The sequence below is a fragment of the Grammomys surdaster genome, unplaced genomic scaffold, assembly GCF_004785775.1.
Source record: "Grammomys surdaster isolate TR1022 unplaced genomic scaffold, NIH_TR_1.0 255, whole genome shotgun sequence".
NCBI classification, from domain to species: Eukaryota; Metazoa; Chordata; class Mammalia; order Rodentia; family Muridae; genus Grammomys; species Grammomys surdaster.
This window is the reverse complement of record NW_021604696.1, coordinates 6,460,690-6,476,840: the sequence shown is the minus strand read 5'-3', so window position 1 is coordinate 6,476,840 and position 16,151 is coordinate 6,460,690. Positions and strand designations below refer to the sequence as shown.

The window sequence follows — 16,151 nt, the reverse complement described above, 5'->3', positions numbered from 1 at the left end:
ACTGACCTTCACTGTCCACTGCATGGTTGAGCTCCACAATCCAGTTCTTCTTAAAGTGCCAGCCTTGGGGACACTTCACATTCTCCAGGGCTTCCACAGGCTGTCCATTCTGTGGGGATGTTGAGGATGGAGGAGGGCCACGTGAGGTAGATGGAATTTGCCTTCACTCATTTTCACACATGCACGCCTATCATCGACCCTCCAGCCACCCTCCAGGCCAGAAAATCTTTCTCCTTCTGCGGCCACCATGGCTCTCTCCTTGTTGCATTGACTTGCATGGTTCTACTCAGTGACCTGTAGCCTCCATTAAAATGAAACAAAATTCAAAGGCTGGCTCCTATATCGTGGTACCATCTTTTTTGTGGTCAAGAGTGATCAAGAGGACAGAATATTTCTGTCGTAATAAAGTGCGTGTGTGTGCACGTGTGCATGTGGGAGTGGGGGCTGGGTGTGCACACGTGCTCATGTGTGTGGAGGCTGGGTATCATTCTTGTTGCTCAGAAGCCCATCCCCCTTAGTTTTTGAGACAGTGTCTTCTACTGGGATCTGGGGCTTTGCCTGTTAAGTTAGGCTTTCTGACCAGCAAGCACTAGGGGCCTGTGCTTGCCTCTCCTACCTGTGTCTGCCGCCCCACTGCTAGGATCATGGGTACATAACACCATGTCTGGCTCTTTATGTGGGTACTATGGATACAATTCAGGCTCAAACTCTAACTCCTGGAGTCAAGTGATCTTTCTGCCCCATCTTCCAGAACAGCTGCACTACAAGCAGGCGCCACAGTACCTAGTTCTTTCTGTCATCCTATTTAAGGTATCTGCAGCTTGCCATCCTTGAGTACAGCCCCTTCGTTGGTGCTGAAATGCTTATCTGGGGTCCCAACACTTATACAGAACAGAGCTCAGACATAGCTCTAGCTCTTGCTGCTAAGCCACCCCAATTTCTGATTTTTCCCATCTGGTCCTTGCCTTTCCCCATGTAACCTATGGCAAGATGGAGACGCTTACCACGTCCGTGTTGGGGATGGCTGCGGGCACCCAGGCACCTGTGGCATTTCGAGTCTGGTTCTCATATACCTCTTCCAACACCTGGCTCTTGTTGATGTCTATGTCCAGGAGGAGTCTGGGCAGCAGTGATACCCCAAGTTCCCAGAGCTGAACTCCCAGGGTCATCTCTGCTGCCTAAGCACCCCTATGTGACATCCCATCTCCCTTGAGCAAGGCAGAGCCTGGTACACAGACAGGGTATTGGGCAGGGCTGTTGGTCTTATGTAGTCCCACTCACAGGGACTATAACTGTGGCTTGGGACCCACGCTAAGTTCCACTGACTAGCCCTCACAGGTGAGACATGCTTGTACCAGCCTTACCTCCTCTGAGGCTCCACTACCCAGTCGTCCTTCCAATGCCATCCTGAGGGAGCCTTGAAGTCTGTCTTGGGGAGCGCCTTGTGCCCCATGACATCTGAGAAGTTGGGGCAGTGGTATAGCCCTTGCTGTCCCCAGTCCTCTTTGATCTTGGCCTGATTCTCATACTGGGGGAGCAGAGTCCCAGTCAGTGCCCATACCTCTTTCACCAACCTCCCAGCATTGGGGATGTTGAGACTCTTGATCCCCAACCTTTAGAAATGAGGTAGTCAAGCAAGACGGGGTCATAGCTCTAACTGAATCTAGGAGACTGAGGCTCAGCAATCAACACTACTTGACATTGCTCAACTATCAGAGACGTTTGCCTGCGTCTTCAATGTGACTCCCTAGTCACTGCAGACATGAGAAATCCAGTCCTGCTATACACTCACCCTTCTGTGCTACCCCAGGTCTTTTCTCCTACAACTCCGTCCGTCTACCTCTCCCCCTGCCTTATGCAGGACTGCTTAGACAAAGCTATCCATTGACAACCTCAGGGAATTGGTTCCAGATTGTCCCTGGGTACCGCAACTTATGCTCTAGTCCCTTATATTTTAAAATGGCCTAGCATCTGTGTATAACATACACTTTAAGTCATCTGCACTCGGCATAAGACCTAATCCAACGTCAGCGCGATGTCAGCAGTTATTCTAGTGTATTGTTAAGGTCACGTGACAGGGAAACAGGTATATTCATGTTTGGTATATGTGGTGGTTTGAAGATGCTTGGCCCAGGGGGTGGCACTATTTGGAGGTATGGGCTTGTTAGAGTATGTGTGGCTTTGTTGGAGGAAGTGTGTCACTGTGGGTGTGGGGTTTGAGATCCGCATCCTGGAATGCCTGGAAGTCAGTCTTCTCTAAGAGGGCTTCAGATGAAGATGTAGAACTCTCAGCTCCTCCTGCACCATGCCTGCCTGGATGTTGCCATGTTCCCACCTTGATGATAATGGACTGAACCTCTGAACCTGTAAACCAGCCCCAATTGAATGTTGTCCTTACAAGAGTTGCCTTGGTCATGGTGTCTGTTCACAGCAGTAAAACCCTAACTAAGATAGTATAGACACAGCCATCACAGACTTGACTGCATTTTTAAGCCATGGCTGGTTCAGCAGTGTAGATCCTGTTGACATAGGGAGCTAACTGTGTTATGATATATTATCAACACACACAACTTAAAAATATAACAATGTTTCAAAATGCATTATTTTTCTTTTGTGAAATAGTTATGGTTGACTGGTACTTCTTATGTAGCCCCTTGAATTCCTGCCTAAGCCTCCCAAGTGCTGAGATTACATGCAGATGCCAACTAGCTACAAAACAAAACAAAAGAAGACAATAACAACAAAAACTCCACCAAAACCCCCTTTATAATTCTGTTAACTTAAAAGGCCTGTGTCATGGAATCCCATCTTCCAGACATGGCAGGACTATTGTCCTGAAATCTGGTCAGCTGTGATTACCTATGGGAGACTAGCAAGATGAGGGCCACCTGTTCCTTTTTTGGGGTACATGGGCAGCTTACAAGGCTCATGGCCATCTCTCCTCCCAGTGTGTGTGTGTGTGTGTGTGTGTGTGTGTGTGTGTGTGTGCAGGTAACATTTGCTGAGAGTAAGCCTTTTCTGGTAGTGTGGCTGCCCATACGCTGCTCATGTTTCTGAAAGTAACTCCAGTTAAATTCATTTGTCCACCAAACTGGTCCAGGACAGAACTGGTTCTTTGCTCTGTCGTGGGCCACCTGTCTGATGTGAATGGACATTTGTTCACATCTCCCCGGATAAGGTCACACAATAGCCTGACACTTAGACCTTTCTTCCTGTCTGCTGGCAGAGCTACTTTCCTTGGCCAGCCTTCCCCCTAAGAGCAAAGGTCATCCCTTGCCCCTGGCAGAGCAGTCTTCCCAGCTGTCCCCCCCACCCACCCCCCACATTCCTGATGTGCTGTGGTCAGAAGCCTCATCTCTAGCTCCTTCCACACTTCCTGGGTTTTCCCCACTCCCATGACCTCCAGTCTGGTCTGAAGATCTGGGTAAGGGTGTGTAGGGGTCCCAAGTTCCCTCCTGGTGACAAATGAGACTCCGTACAAATTGGAGCCCTGATCTGTTCACATGCCTTGAAAATGCTAGGCAAAAGCGCTTAATAAACTTCCACCGGGAACAGTGTGGCCAGGCAGCAGAGGGCCACGCAGACCCGATTTCTTAGAACATGTGAGCAGGGACACCAGGCTAGCACTATCCATGATCAATCACTGTCATCACTGCTACCTTGCAGAACTCTCATTGTCACATTTGGGTCCAATATGTTGTCTCCCTACCCTTCCTTCCTGAACTGCATGCCCCGCTGTCAGGCCTGCTCTTGCCTGCTTTGGCCCCTTCTACCCTCCCTCCAGTTGCCCCGGATGTCTGTCCACTCACCGTCTCCGCATACACCACCATGGTGCCTTGCTGGAGCAGCTTCAGATTCTTGCTGTGTTTGACATTGCCGAGCCACATGCAGACCCGGAGGTAGGCTGGGCGTATATCCTGTCCTTCACCTTCTGGGTACTGAGCCAGAGGCAGATTAATCCCACGGGGGTGCCACTCCCAGGGGGACAGGGGCATGGGTGAGGGAGAGGGCGAGGGAAGGGCTACCAATTGCCTTGGCAGAATGGGCCACATCCACCATTTCTGACCAAGTCCTGGGAGCAGGGGCCCTCACATCAAGCTGTGTGCTGGAGTCTGCAACAGTATAAAGCTTGTGCTGACCGCCAGCACTGAAAGGTGACTGAGTTCTATCCTGGTGTTCACAGAGGGAGACGGCAGGCAAAGAGAAAAGAGAGGGGCGCAGAAGGTGGGCAGAAGGTACCTGGGGAGCCTGAGGAAGGTGACGATGGTAGCTTTGGTGACACTAGCTATCATCTACTGCCTACTGCTTCATCACTATGCTCCAGCACTTTGCTAAGCATCCCAGTCCTCGTACCCCAGTGAGGGTGTCACTGAGTCCATGGGCCTGAGGAACACGCTGAGGCCAGGATTCAGTCAGGCACTGGACAAAGACAGGGGCTCTGCATGATGGTGGAAAGGGCAAAGAGCAGGCCTATTTTGGGACCTGGGAGGCCCACAGTGGCTTGCCTGTTGACAGGGTTGATACAGGTGGCTAGGTTGACAGGGCAGGCTGGATTTTCCCTGAGAGGCAATAGGAGCCATAAGGGGGCTATGCAGACCCTTGTCCTCTCTGAGAGAGAAGGGGGTTCTGTCAGACTTATGTTATAGCTTGCTTCTGATCTGAGGAGCCGGTACCAAATCTTACACTCATAGAATGTTCTGGAAGTTACCCAGTTATGGTTTGCAGGAGAGATGACAAGGTGTTAGACCAAGTGTAGGCATGTGAGTGATGAAGGGGGAGGGGGATTTGAGGAGCATTTACCATGGATGTGGGCTTGGCAGCAGCTCACATGAGGAGAAATACAACCCCCTCCCTACCTCTAGGGGACTGTATGAGCTCTGTTCTACTTAAGGCAGGACCAGGGAAAGAAAATGTGGGCTGTGTCCTCAGGGGCTCAGGGTGGGGTCCCCACATGGCTTTCTAGGAATCCCAGGGGTTCTCTCTGGGGTATTTGGGAACCACATCTTCCCTGGAAGACATTCCTTCTTCCCCACCTGTAAGAAGAGGTTCTGAATCTTCCCACAGAACTTGCCAGAGCTCAGGGGTCCTTCTGGGGAGAACAGGACAGTGTGGGCGGGTACCCGAGCATAGGCCACTCGCTGCTGCCTGGACATCAACCAGATCAGAATATCTGGGAGGCTCTCCTGGGGCTGCCAAGGTGGAAGAGCATCAGGACCTGTGTGGCCAGTTCCGGGCCTCACTGTCCAGCCAGTGTAGCCAGTTCCCACCTCAGGGAGCACAGCGTTGAGACGGCGCAACCAGTTCTCTGCCGTGGCCACCATGTTCACTGGCTTGGCTTCCTTGGCCGTTTGCGCCAGTTGCTGCAGAAGCTGGCTACGAAGATGCCATTTATTCTTGTCCAGGCTGTTAGCTCTGGGCTGATCAGTCATACAAGGCAGAGGGCGCCTGCAGCCAGGACAGGTTAGGATGAAGGTACGTGTACTGTAGTCCCACCGCAGGCCAATGTTCTCTTTCTAGCCTGGAGCTTCTACCCAACCCATGGCTGGCCTGACCTGGGGGAGAGATGCTTAGCTCTCTCCCTAGGAAGCTAGCTTATTATGGTCCTGATTTAGGCTCTCATGCTGCCATCTTCCCTCCCTTGAAGCCCTGTAGTGTACTAGGTTGGTTCCCAAAGACTTCTTGTGGGTAGATGTTTTCCAGGGAAGAGGCTAACCTAACCATGGGGGATGTGGGGGTGGGCACAGAGAGACCTCCCAGTGAGCTTGAAACAGCACCCTGGATATGGTGAGCAATGTCAAGAGGCCACGTGATAATGGTGTGGGCTGTTCTAGGGAGTGGAGTTCTGTCCATGTGCTACGGACATGGAGCGTGGGCATGGAGCCGCAAAGCCTGTGCTGGACTGGAGTTCAGGGATGTTCTGCATGGGCGGGAAAAGCAATCGTGTGTGGGTTCCAACTGGGGAATCTGAGAAGCGTTCCTGTGGGCTAAGGGTCCATTGGGTGCTACGCAGACCCTCCAGTTTCTAGTTTGAGCCTCACCCAGGTCAGCCTAAGCCAGCCCCAGGCAGGGTACTCAGTTCCTACCAGCAGTCCTCCTGTAGCTCCTTCAGCAGTTTCTCCCACTGTTGGAGCAGAGCTGGATCCCTGGGATTCCGTATGGATTTCAGGATGTCCAGGTTGGTTTTCTGACCATTGAGAGAACAGGAAAGAACAGGCCTCAGCCTGGAGCTGACTGGGATAGGCTAAGGGGCTGATAGGCCTGTAACCTGGTGATGTCAATTCCAGACTGCCCCATGTCCTAGCAGAACTAGGACACCCTTTCTTCCCTACTTCCTGTATCCCACAGAGGAAATGGGGGATGGAGATGCATAGATGCCCATCTGCAAACACGAGGAATATGCTCTTTGACAAGAACCTTAGGTTCTTTGTGATGTGGCCCTTCCCAGCCTCTCTGATTTCCGTGGTACTTCTATGGCCCTAGTTCCTCTCATGGCTTCAAAAACTGGTGCATCACTGTGACTCCATATATATTATTAGCTTTGTGCTCCCATCCCCAAAACTGCCTATAAAAATTTTAAAACCCTACTGCCCTGTCACCTCCTAACTGCTCTTTTCCCCCTCTCCATCTCCATCTCTCTGATCCTAAACCTCTTGGCTCCTGTATTTCCATGGCAACCTACTTTGCACTGCACAGTAACTGCATCTCTGCTCTTCCATGGCAACCCTAGTTGCACTGCATAGTAACTACATCTCTGATTTCTGCAGCCAGGGAGGACAAATCTGTTTATTCATCATCGTGTCTTCAGTGCCCAATGCTGTATCTGGCACACTTCTCAATGATGTGGGGTCCCAATATCATGCTGTATACAAGTGCAGGTGTGACAGGTTTCCTAGTACTGCAATGTACATTCCTTAGCCTCCCAGCTACCCCAGCTCCCTCCTGCACTCTCACCAGACGATCCCGGGCAATGTGGAGGAGGTTGAGGCAGTTTATTCGGAAGCTGACATCCTCCCAGTTGGAGGTCACAGCCACCACAGGCTTCGTGTTGTACCAGGGCACATAATGGTAGATACTCCCTGAGACACAGAGACACAGGATGGAGGGGATGGGATATCTAAGGAACCAAACTAGAAGGTCTTAATCACTGTCTCCACCTAAAGAATTGCTCCTTGGTTCTCAAGAATCTGTCAAGTGGGCCCTCAAACCCGAGCCTAGAGTGAGCATTTGAACATGTCTGGTTCCTACTGGGTATATACTATGTTCAGAGTGTCATGTGGCTTTCCAAAGCCCCTGGTTTACAGGTAGGAAATCAGGTTGGTGCTGATGCGGGTGCTGGGGACTGGAAGATCAGTAAGAGCTATCTCCCCTACAGTACACCTTTTCTGCAATTTCCTGCTGTGTTGGCCTCAAAGAAACAACAACAACAAAAAAAAATCACAAGTGCCCAAAATGTTTAAGCAGCAGAAAACCTGGTAGGCAAATACCCAAGCCTTGAAAAGTTGAGCTTCTTTGATAACTTCAGGGCATGTGAATATGACAGAAAGCTGGGCCCTACCTAGTGTGGACAGTTTAACAGGACACCTTATGTCCTGTGAATCCTGAAAGATACGTTGAGGTCCTAAACCTCACTATACCATCTAATATACCTCAATATACCATCTAATTTGGAAATAGGATCACTGATGATATAATTAGTTGACAGAAGGTCATTCTTTGTGGGGCAGGGTGGGTCCTTAAGGCAATATGACTGGGAGGCAGACAGAAAGATAGTGTCCCTGTGAAGACCCAGGATTATCAGGAGAAGTCAAGGGAAGCTATGGGAGAATGGAATGACTCATCTGCCAGATGAAGAACCCAAGGGTTGCCCTTAGCATTGTCCCAGAGAACCAACCGTGACTCCCTCACCTCCAACTTCCACCTTCCTATTATCTTTTTGTTATGATTGTTTTGTTTTTGAGACAGGGTTTCCTCTGTGTAGCCCTGGCTGTCCTGGAACTCACTTTGAAGTCCAGGCTGGCCTCAGACACAGAGAACTGTTGTCTGCCTCTGCCTTCTGCTTGCTAGCATTAAAGGTGTGTGCCACCACAGCCTCCTATTGTCTTAGTTTAAGCTTTTTAAAGTAACATTCTTCTGTTACTTGTGTTTGTGTGGTTTGTGTATGTGGGTGCAGGCCTTCACATGTGTGTAAAAGTGAAGGTTGGAGGACCACTCTCAGGAGTCAGCTCTCTCTCCTTCCTCCATGTAGGTAGGGTCTGGGATTCAATCTCAGGTCATCAGGAACTTCTGCCCACCTAGACCTAGAATGAAATGTGGATACCCCAAAATCTTAGCTCTCAGGGTCAAGATGAATAAGAGATGGCCCATCACCCAGAAGGGCACAGTGAGGATGCTTGCTTGTCTCTACTATGGCTCTAGGTGGAGGGGACATATAACTCAGCTTAGCATCCTGAGACATGCTACTGCTGAAGTCTGAAGGATGGCAAACAAGCAGGTTGGAGCTGGCTCCTTGGTAGTAGCCAGGTCCCTGGAGTAAGGAACAGGCAGATTTCCCTGGAGAATGAAATTTGAGCCAGACCTCAAAGAATTCCCACACCATGGAGAGAAAATTAGCAGTTTAAAAACAACACACACGTTCCCTAACCTAGTAATTCCAGTTCTGCTGTAAATACCCTACAGGGAGGTGAATCCAGCATCACTAAGATGTGCAGAGAAGTCTGGTATAGCCGCTGTAATTGGAATGGACAGAGGTTGGAAAAGACTGAAGTGCCCTCCGCAATAGAAGACATAAACTATGGTAATCAGCCATCCCTTAGGACTGTTGAGGAACTGGTTTGAGGACACCCTGTGTTACCAAAATCCAGATGATCAAGTCCCTTATATAAAACACATAGCATTTGCATAGGATCTACCCTCATGTTCCCTATAGTCATATAATCTGCAGACTCTATGCAAATAGCTGCTACTCTGCCATATGGTATTCTTTAGAGGACAATGACAAAAGAACAATCTGCACATGTTCAACATAGATGCAGGTGTGTGTGTGTGTGTGTGTGTGTGTGTGTGCAAGTGTGGTCTGTGTAGAGTAAGTATGAGACAGACGCTTGTGAACAGCATGGGGAGATCAGAAGAATGTATCAAATGCCTTCTTATTTTCTGCCTGTTCTTTTGAGGCGAGAACTCTCCTAAAACCTGAAGCTTGTCTTGTTAATTATTTTATTGTGTTTGTCTCTGTATCACATTTGTGTCTGATTCCCACAGGGGCCAGAAGAGAGCATCCAGTCCCCTGACATTAAAGTTATAGATGGTTGTGAGCCACCCACCTTATGGGTTCTGGGAAGCTAACCCAAGGTCCTCTGGAAGACAGAGCATCCGATTGATGCTCTTAACTACTGAACCATCTCTCCAGCCCCTGGGAGCTCAAGTTACTTGACTAGGTGGCAACCAAAGAGACCCAATGACCCTCATCTCCACTCCAACTCAGGTTACAGGCTTCTTATAGGGGAACTATAATATGAATTCCAATCCTGAAGCTTGCACAGCAAGCCCTCCCAAATGGAGAACCAACTCTCCAGCTCTTGTTTTGGTACTTTTCAATTTCTTTGTCTTGGGTAATACTTCTTATGTATACATTATATTTATACATTGCATGCATACATTATAATACTTCGTGTGTATACATTGCTGGTTTGTTCTATCTATCTATCTATCTATCTATCTATCTATCTATCTATCTACCTATCAATCAATCTACAGGATCTCTTTACATAGCCCTGGCTGTCCTCGAAGTCTCTATGTAGACCAGGCTGGACTTAAACAACTCATCTGAATTGTCTGCCTCTGGAGTGCTGGGACCAAAGGACTGTAGTACCATACCTGGTTTGTTTTAGTATTTTTGATGCCTGGTTAGTTAAATCTGGTTGCCCTTTGGTTATCCTGATAAGCCCTTAGAAACAGTGATCACAGGAACATTCACGGAATTTTGTTTATTGCCTTGCTTGTTCTTTGACTATTTGTGTTTATTGTCTTGCTTGTTCCTTGACTATTTGCATCTATTGTATTGCTAGTCCCTCAACCTAGAACTGACCGGAATACTTGGATGTAATTCAAATAAAAGCAAAAAGGAGGGGAGGGATGGGATAAGGGGTTCTAGGTAGGGGAAATGGGGAAAGAGGATGACATCTGAAATGTAAATAAATAAAATATCCAATAAAAAAGGGAAAAAATCTGGTTGTCCATGCTTACTCATGGCTGACTATATTCACACAATGGCATACTAAGTACACGGAAGTGAAAGAAAGAAAGCTACAGCTATATCCAAGTGTATGTTGCCTGTGGCCACATTTCACAAACTGATGAAGAAGGTAGAGCTTTTCAAAAAGAATACGGATAATACACGTTCTTTAATATAGAAGGATGAGATGGAATAGAGTTGCCCTGGATGGGTACAGGTAAGAGGCACAGGCTCCTAGGGTGTCCATATCCCACTTTCTCATCTGAGTGCTATTGTTTGGTGTGTTTGCCCCAGGATTAGTCACTGAGCTCTGTGCTTTGGTTTGGGTGGTTTTCCATGAGTATGTTATTCTTGAATCAAATCCTTACTTTAAAAAAAAATTGAAAACTTGTGCTGCCCTGCTGAGCAGGATGGTGGAGGAAGCCACCCACTGTCTTTCTGTCCCCTGGGCTGTGGTTGGTGTTGAACTTGTGCTGAATATGAATACTTATTGTAAAAATATAGTTTGCTGTTTGTATCATGAGCACAGAGAAAAACAGTGAGGACAAAAAGGACAAAGTCAGCGTGTGTGGTGCAGCCCGGAGGCTAGTGCGTGCAGTGGTAGAACGGGCCGCTGAGAAGAACAAAGTGGGAGAAGGCAGGCACTGGTGGGCCATCTGAAAGATCTAGAAGTTTCCAGAGGTAGCCCGGAGAGAGCCCAGGATGAAAGATATGGACAAAAGACTTAAAAATATGGAGGTGAGGCAGGTGGGATGTAGAGTGGGATATAAAAGGGCAGATTACTTCCAGAAGGAAACAGTAGTGAAAACTAGAATGAATGATTCACAAAGAGAAACCCCCTTAAATTGTCAGCAATGGCTGACAGGCAACCATTTTCGACTCAGGACTGAATGAATGGGCTTCGTAATCAATAAGAGGAGGTCCATGACTTAGGTTCTGAGTAGGAGACCGGGATCCAAGATGCCAATTTTCTTCTTCTCTTCTTGGAGATCTTCCAAATACAGAAAATAAGTCCGTTTCCAGCTAACAGGGAGACAGAGAAAACCTATAGACTCAAAATACACATAAGGACTGTCAAAAGCAACCCAGCTTCCACGGAGGCACTGAGGAACAAAGGCACCAGAAAGCAAGAGTCACGGAGGGCAGCCAGGCTGAAGGTTGAGGCCTGAAGATTGCCCTCAAAAAATCCTCTCCCCAAGGAAGCAAGACTCCGAGAATGAAATGTGAGCTCAGCAAACAGCCAAGAGAAAACAAAAACACCAGAGAAAGACAACTTTGGGAAGCCCCAGAGTGACCTTTAAACCTTGCAGACTATTCACTGCAGCATAAGAATTTCTCAAGTAACCAAGATGAAATGAAAAGACAGAGTCAAAAGGGAGGGTGAGGGGGCGTCTGGGAGGAGGGGGCTGGAAAGTGAATAAATAAATAAGTATATTAATGGGGAAAAGGGAGCCAGGGAGAAAATGATAGCTAGAAGAGAACCAAGGGGAATTGTGAACCCACTCCGTGGCAGCCCCAGAAGAAGGGAAAGCACAAAAGAGTTCTTTATCTCAGAACATAAAGCCGGTCTGTCAGGGAAGGATCGTGCTGTGAACAAACGGTAGGTGAACACCACAAAACATGTGCACAGACTGATTCAAAGTGAGTCGTAGAGCTAAATACACAAATCCTCCCAACATTTTTGAAGGAAAAAAATAGGAGAAAAAAATTTTCATATCCTAAGGTAAGGCCAAGTTTTTGAGATATGACACTGTGGGGGGAAAATGGATTTGACCTAAATTTTAAAATTTGATACTTCAAAAGATAACGGGGTGGAGGGGTGGGAGGTGGTAGAGCATACCTTTAATCCCAGTGCTTGGCAGGCAGAGGCTGGAGGATCTCTGTGAGTCCGAGGCCAGCCAGGGCTACACAGAGAAACGCTGTCTTGAAAATAAACAGAAAAAACTGAAACATACAAACAGACAATTAGAGCTGGGGAAATGGCTCAGCGTTAAGAGAGTTGCCTGCTCTTCCTGGGTCCATTCCATGAACCCATGTCAGATGGCTCTCAACAGCCGGGAGCTCCAGCTACAGGGGACCTGATGCCTTCTTCTGGTTTCACCCATGGACATGGACACATAATTAAAAACAAAAAACAAAAAACCAACCTTAAGAGGGGGAGGGAATAGAATAGACATTTTAGAAAGAGACTACAGCACATGGTTAATTGATCTTTAGGTAAGGTGCCAAAGTAATTCAATGCAGACATCAAATGTTTCTTAGCAAATAGTGTTCAGGTTGGCCGTCTATCTAGAAATGATGAATTTCAACCCCTCCCTCACACAACATACAAAAACTAAGTCAAGACCAATTCAGGACTGGTGGGTAAGGATGCTTTGCACCAAGCCTAATGATTTGAGTTCAGTCTCTGGGTTGTGAAGGGGAAAGCCAACTCCCAAAAGCTGTTCTCTGCTCTTCACACGCATGCGTGCAAACTGTGGCACACCTGCTCTCCCACTCTGCAGTGTGCCATCCTGGCACTTGGCTAAGGCAAGAGGATCTTGAGTTCAAGGTCACCCCCCCAAAAAAAAAATAGCCAAAGACAACAAGGAAAACCTCTAGGAACCTCTGATCTCTAAGATATGTCTTTCATAAAGGCACTTTCAACCAAGCCTGATGACCTGAGCCCCAGGATCCAGAACCAATTCCCCCCAAGTTGTCTTCTGACAACTTGCACATAAATACACTCACATGTGTGCACACACACACTAAGTAGACATAATAAAAATGTAATGAGCAAAAAATGTAAGCAGTCCTCTTTCACTAAAGAAAGCCATGTGGGGCTAGGGGTGTAGCTCCTAGGGGTGTACCAACTCCAGCTAACATACAGGAAGCCCTCGTTTGGCCATCAGCACCGCATAAAGCGGGCCTTATGGCACAGGAATGGGAATCTAGCAGTTGGAAAGTAGAGTCAGGAAGATGAGAAATTCAAGGTCATTCTCAGTTACATAGTGCATGAGTTTGGGACCAGCCTGGGCTACTAGAGACCTGTCTACCTCAAACAACAAAATAGAAAAGGGGTGGCTGATCTATATTTTAAAGTAAGTGATAAGCACATGATACACAGGTCTGACAAAAGATTTAATGAATAAACCAATAAGAAAGATGCCGACAGATGATTATATACTGGAGGAAAAGATGGGGGGGATAAGGTAAAATGATGCATATATACAGACGGTCAGCCTTCGTTTATGATGAGAAAGAGCACATTACGCTCATGTGAGATGGTTTTTCACATCCAATAGAATGGCAAAATCAAACCCCGGGCAGCATCCAGGACTGGTGAGAACAGAGAGCGAAACGAATTCTCATCCCATGCTGGTGGGAGTGTAATTTGGTATAATCGCTTCTACTCTGAGACTCCCTCCCACCCCACCCCTAGGTATATAATTTAGGGGAACCCCTGTCCTTGTGACCAGAAGACATGTATGAGAATACTTACAGCAAAGTTATTATACCAGCCAGCTTATCTATATACACTATATAATTTGTGGTCTGATCACACAGTGGGATCCATTCAGGAATGGGAATAAAATGTAGCTACCCAGAGTCAGGTCATGTTGGGCAGAAGGCAGACATACGTGTATGGATGGAGTCCTGTCAGAGACAACAGAAGAAGAGCTTGCTGCTCCTGGGTTCCATACACAGAGGATCAAAGCAAAACAGAAAGCCAAAGGTGGATGACCCTAAGACACGGAGTCATAGTTATTTCTTGTATGAAGGGACCTTTTAAGGCCTTGGCAGCCTTCTATGTATGTACTAGCTGAGTGATAAATTTGTGAGAAGTCACTTAACCCTTCTATAAGCTATACGTGTGCATCTTTAGATGCTTTTTGCATACATATTTCTCACTGTAAGCACAGCAGAACTTTGTTAAATGGAAGAAACCGGCTGGTCAGAAAGGACCTTATGTCAGACTAGGCGAATGTACGGAGACTTAAAGTAGATTATGGCTGTCTACAGCCATGGAGGTGAGAGAGTAAAAAGGAGGGCTAAAGGGCCTAGGGTTTTGTTGGGGAGAGAGGAAAGCATTCTGAAACGGGCTGTGGTAATGGTTGCATAACTGTGAAAATCCTAAAATCCATGAGATTGTACGCTTTGAAAGGGCAAATTATACGCTATGGGAATTGCATCTCAATAGAGCTTTTATTTAAAAGTGTAGGTAGGGAAGTGGGGCCCATAGAAAGCATCTGAAATGGTGATGCTAACAAGGGGGAGGGGAGACCAGTCAGGAGCTTTCAAATCTTAACATGAATCCACAGCACCTGTGGGCCCCAACTGTGTGCTAGGCTCTATTTGTAGATTCTTTTTGATATTTATAGGTCTGGAGTGGGGTTAAAATCTTCCTTTTTAACATGCTGATGCTGTTGGCCCAGGGACTGTAGCAGGCAGATAAGGTTCCCGATTAGTTCACAATGGATGAGGGGATGGATGAATGGATGGATGGATGGATGGATGGATGGATGGACGGATGGACAGATGGAGGGATGGATGGGGTATTTGGAAGAGTGGGCAGCTGAAAGTTGAATGGCTCAATAAATGGATTGGGGCCTGGAGAGATGTCTCCCTGGATAAGAGCTTGCCACACACCTATGAAGACCCAAGTTCTTCATTACCATTGCCCGTGTGAAAAGCAGCTTGTGGCCGTGTGGGGCTGTAGTGTACATGGTGCAGACAGGAGGATTGCTGGGCACCAGCCTCACTCCAGGACCCGTAAGAGAAGAGTGAGAAAGAGTGATAGAACAGGACATTTAACATCCTCCTTTGGCCTCTGCAAATACACATACAAGCTCATACATGTGCACGGACACTGTCCACAGAAATAAACTCAATGGATGGATAAAGAGTAGAGAGATGGCCAGTAGATACTTGGGTGGCTGGTGGTTTTCTATTCTTGAGGTCACTGCCCCCTAGCTATGCACTGTCTGGCAGGTGACTTCACCACCCTGAACTTCATCGTCATCGTGTGTGAAATGTGTGTCAAATGACCAGATGTGACACTCATGCCTGTTATTCTAGCACTTTGCAACCTGAGGCAGGGGAACCATGAGACCAAGGCCAGCCTGGAATGCATAGTGAGACCCTACCTAAAAACAACTGGGAGTGTTCAGGAATGTTCTATGAGCCAACTCCCTTGGAAGAGCCTCACACACACGTGGGGTGCCGCAGTTTCTGCTTGAATCTGACAGTTACCGTCATATATCACCGGGTTGTGCTGTGTGGTAGACACAAGAGGCTTGTAGTTTGGATCCATCTTGTTTCCGTAGTGGCCCATGCTGACCTCGAATTGAATCAGGTCCTTAAATTTGGGCATCATGGTGCAGGAGAGGAAGACGACGCACAGCCCAAACTTTTGGCGATAGTGCTGCATCTAAAACAATAACCACAGACACAGGCATCCTCAGTCCATACAGGATGAGTAAGGCTGTCCTGACAGGCAGGGGACAGGGTACCCTGCTTTTTTCCTAAAGTGTTCTGTACTTCACTTGGGGATGAACTAGACCATTCCTGAAGCTGTGCACTGGCTGATCAAGGGCAGTTGCTCCCTGGATCTCCTCCTCCTGCTCCACTCCACCCAGCTGGTCCATTTCCTTCCTTTCTGAAGCTCGGCAGGAGGGTCTCCTTCGTGGTTAGGTTTGGCTCTGAGTTGAGAGTAGAGTAACACACACACACACACACACACACACACACACACAGGAGCCCTGTTCTTAGTGACTCTCAAGTCACCCTCCCTTATCAACAAAGACTGCCCCTTTCCACTACTGCCTCAGCTACCAACTGTCCCCTAATTATGTCTGTTTCTGCCATGCCATCCACTTGCCGAGGTTCTCTGCCCGCAACGGCTGCTTGTTTCTTTCTTTTTTTTTTTTTAAAGATTTAT

At 47.7% G+C, this 16,151-nt stretch overlaps 1 protein-coding gene across 1 annotated transcript in view; it reads right to left on the bottom strand.

Annotated features, from left to right (window-relative positions):
* The window catches only part of Fer1l5 (fer-1 like family member 5), a 49,913-nt gene that overhangs the window by 13,694 nt on the left and 20,068 nt on the right, over positions 1 to 16,151 (bottom strand). The window contains exons 19-27 of the mRNA XM_028775471.1: positions 15,464 to 15,641; positions 6,952 to 7,076; positions 6,084 to 6,184; positions 5,268 to 5,445; positions 5,034 to 5,189; positions 3,810 to 3,938; positions 1,365 to 1,528; positions 1,005 to 1,119; positions 7 to 109 (exon numbers count right to left, since the gene is read on the bottom strand). Coding sequence (XP_028631304.1) covers positions 7 to 109; positions 1,005 to 1,119; positions 1,365 to 1,528; positions 3,810 to 3,938; positions 5,034 to 5,189; positions 5,268 to 5,445; positions 6,084 to 6,184; positions 6,952 to 7,076; positions 15,464 to 15,641 — 1,249 coding nt within the window. The remainder of the gene's footprint in view (positions 1 to 6; positions 110 to 1,004; positions 1,120 to 1,364; positions 1,529 to 3,809; positions 3,939 to 5,033; positions 5,190 to 5,267; positions 5,446 to 6,083; positions 6,185 to 6,951; positions 7,077 to 15,463; positions 15,642 to 16,151) is intronic.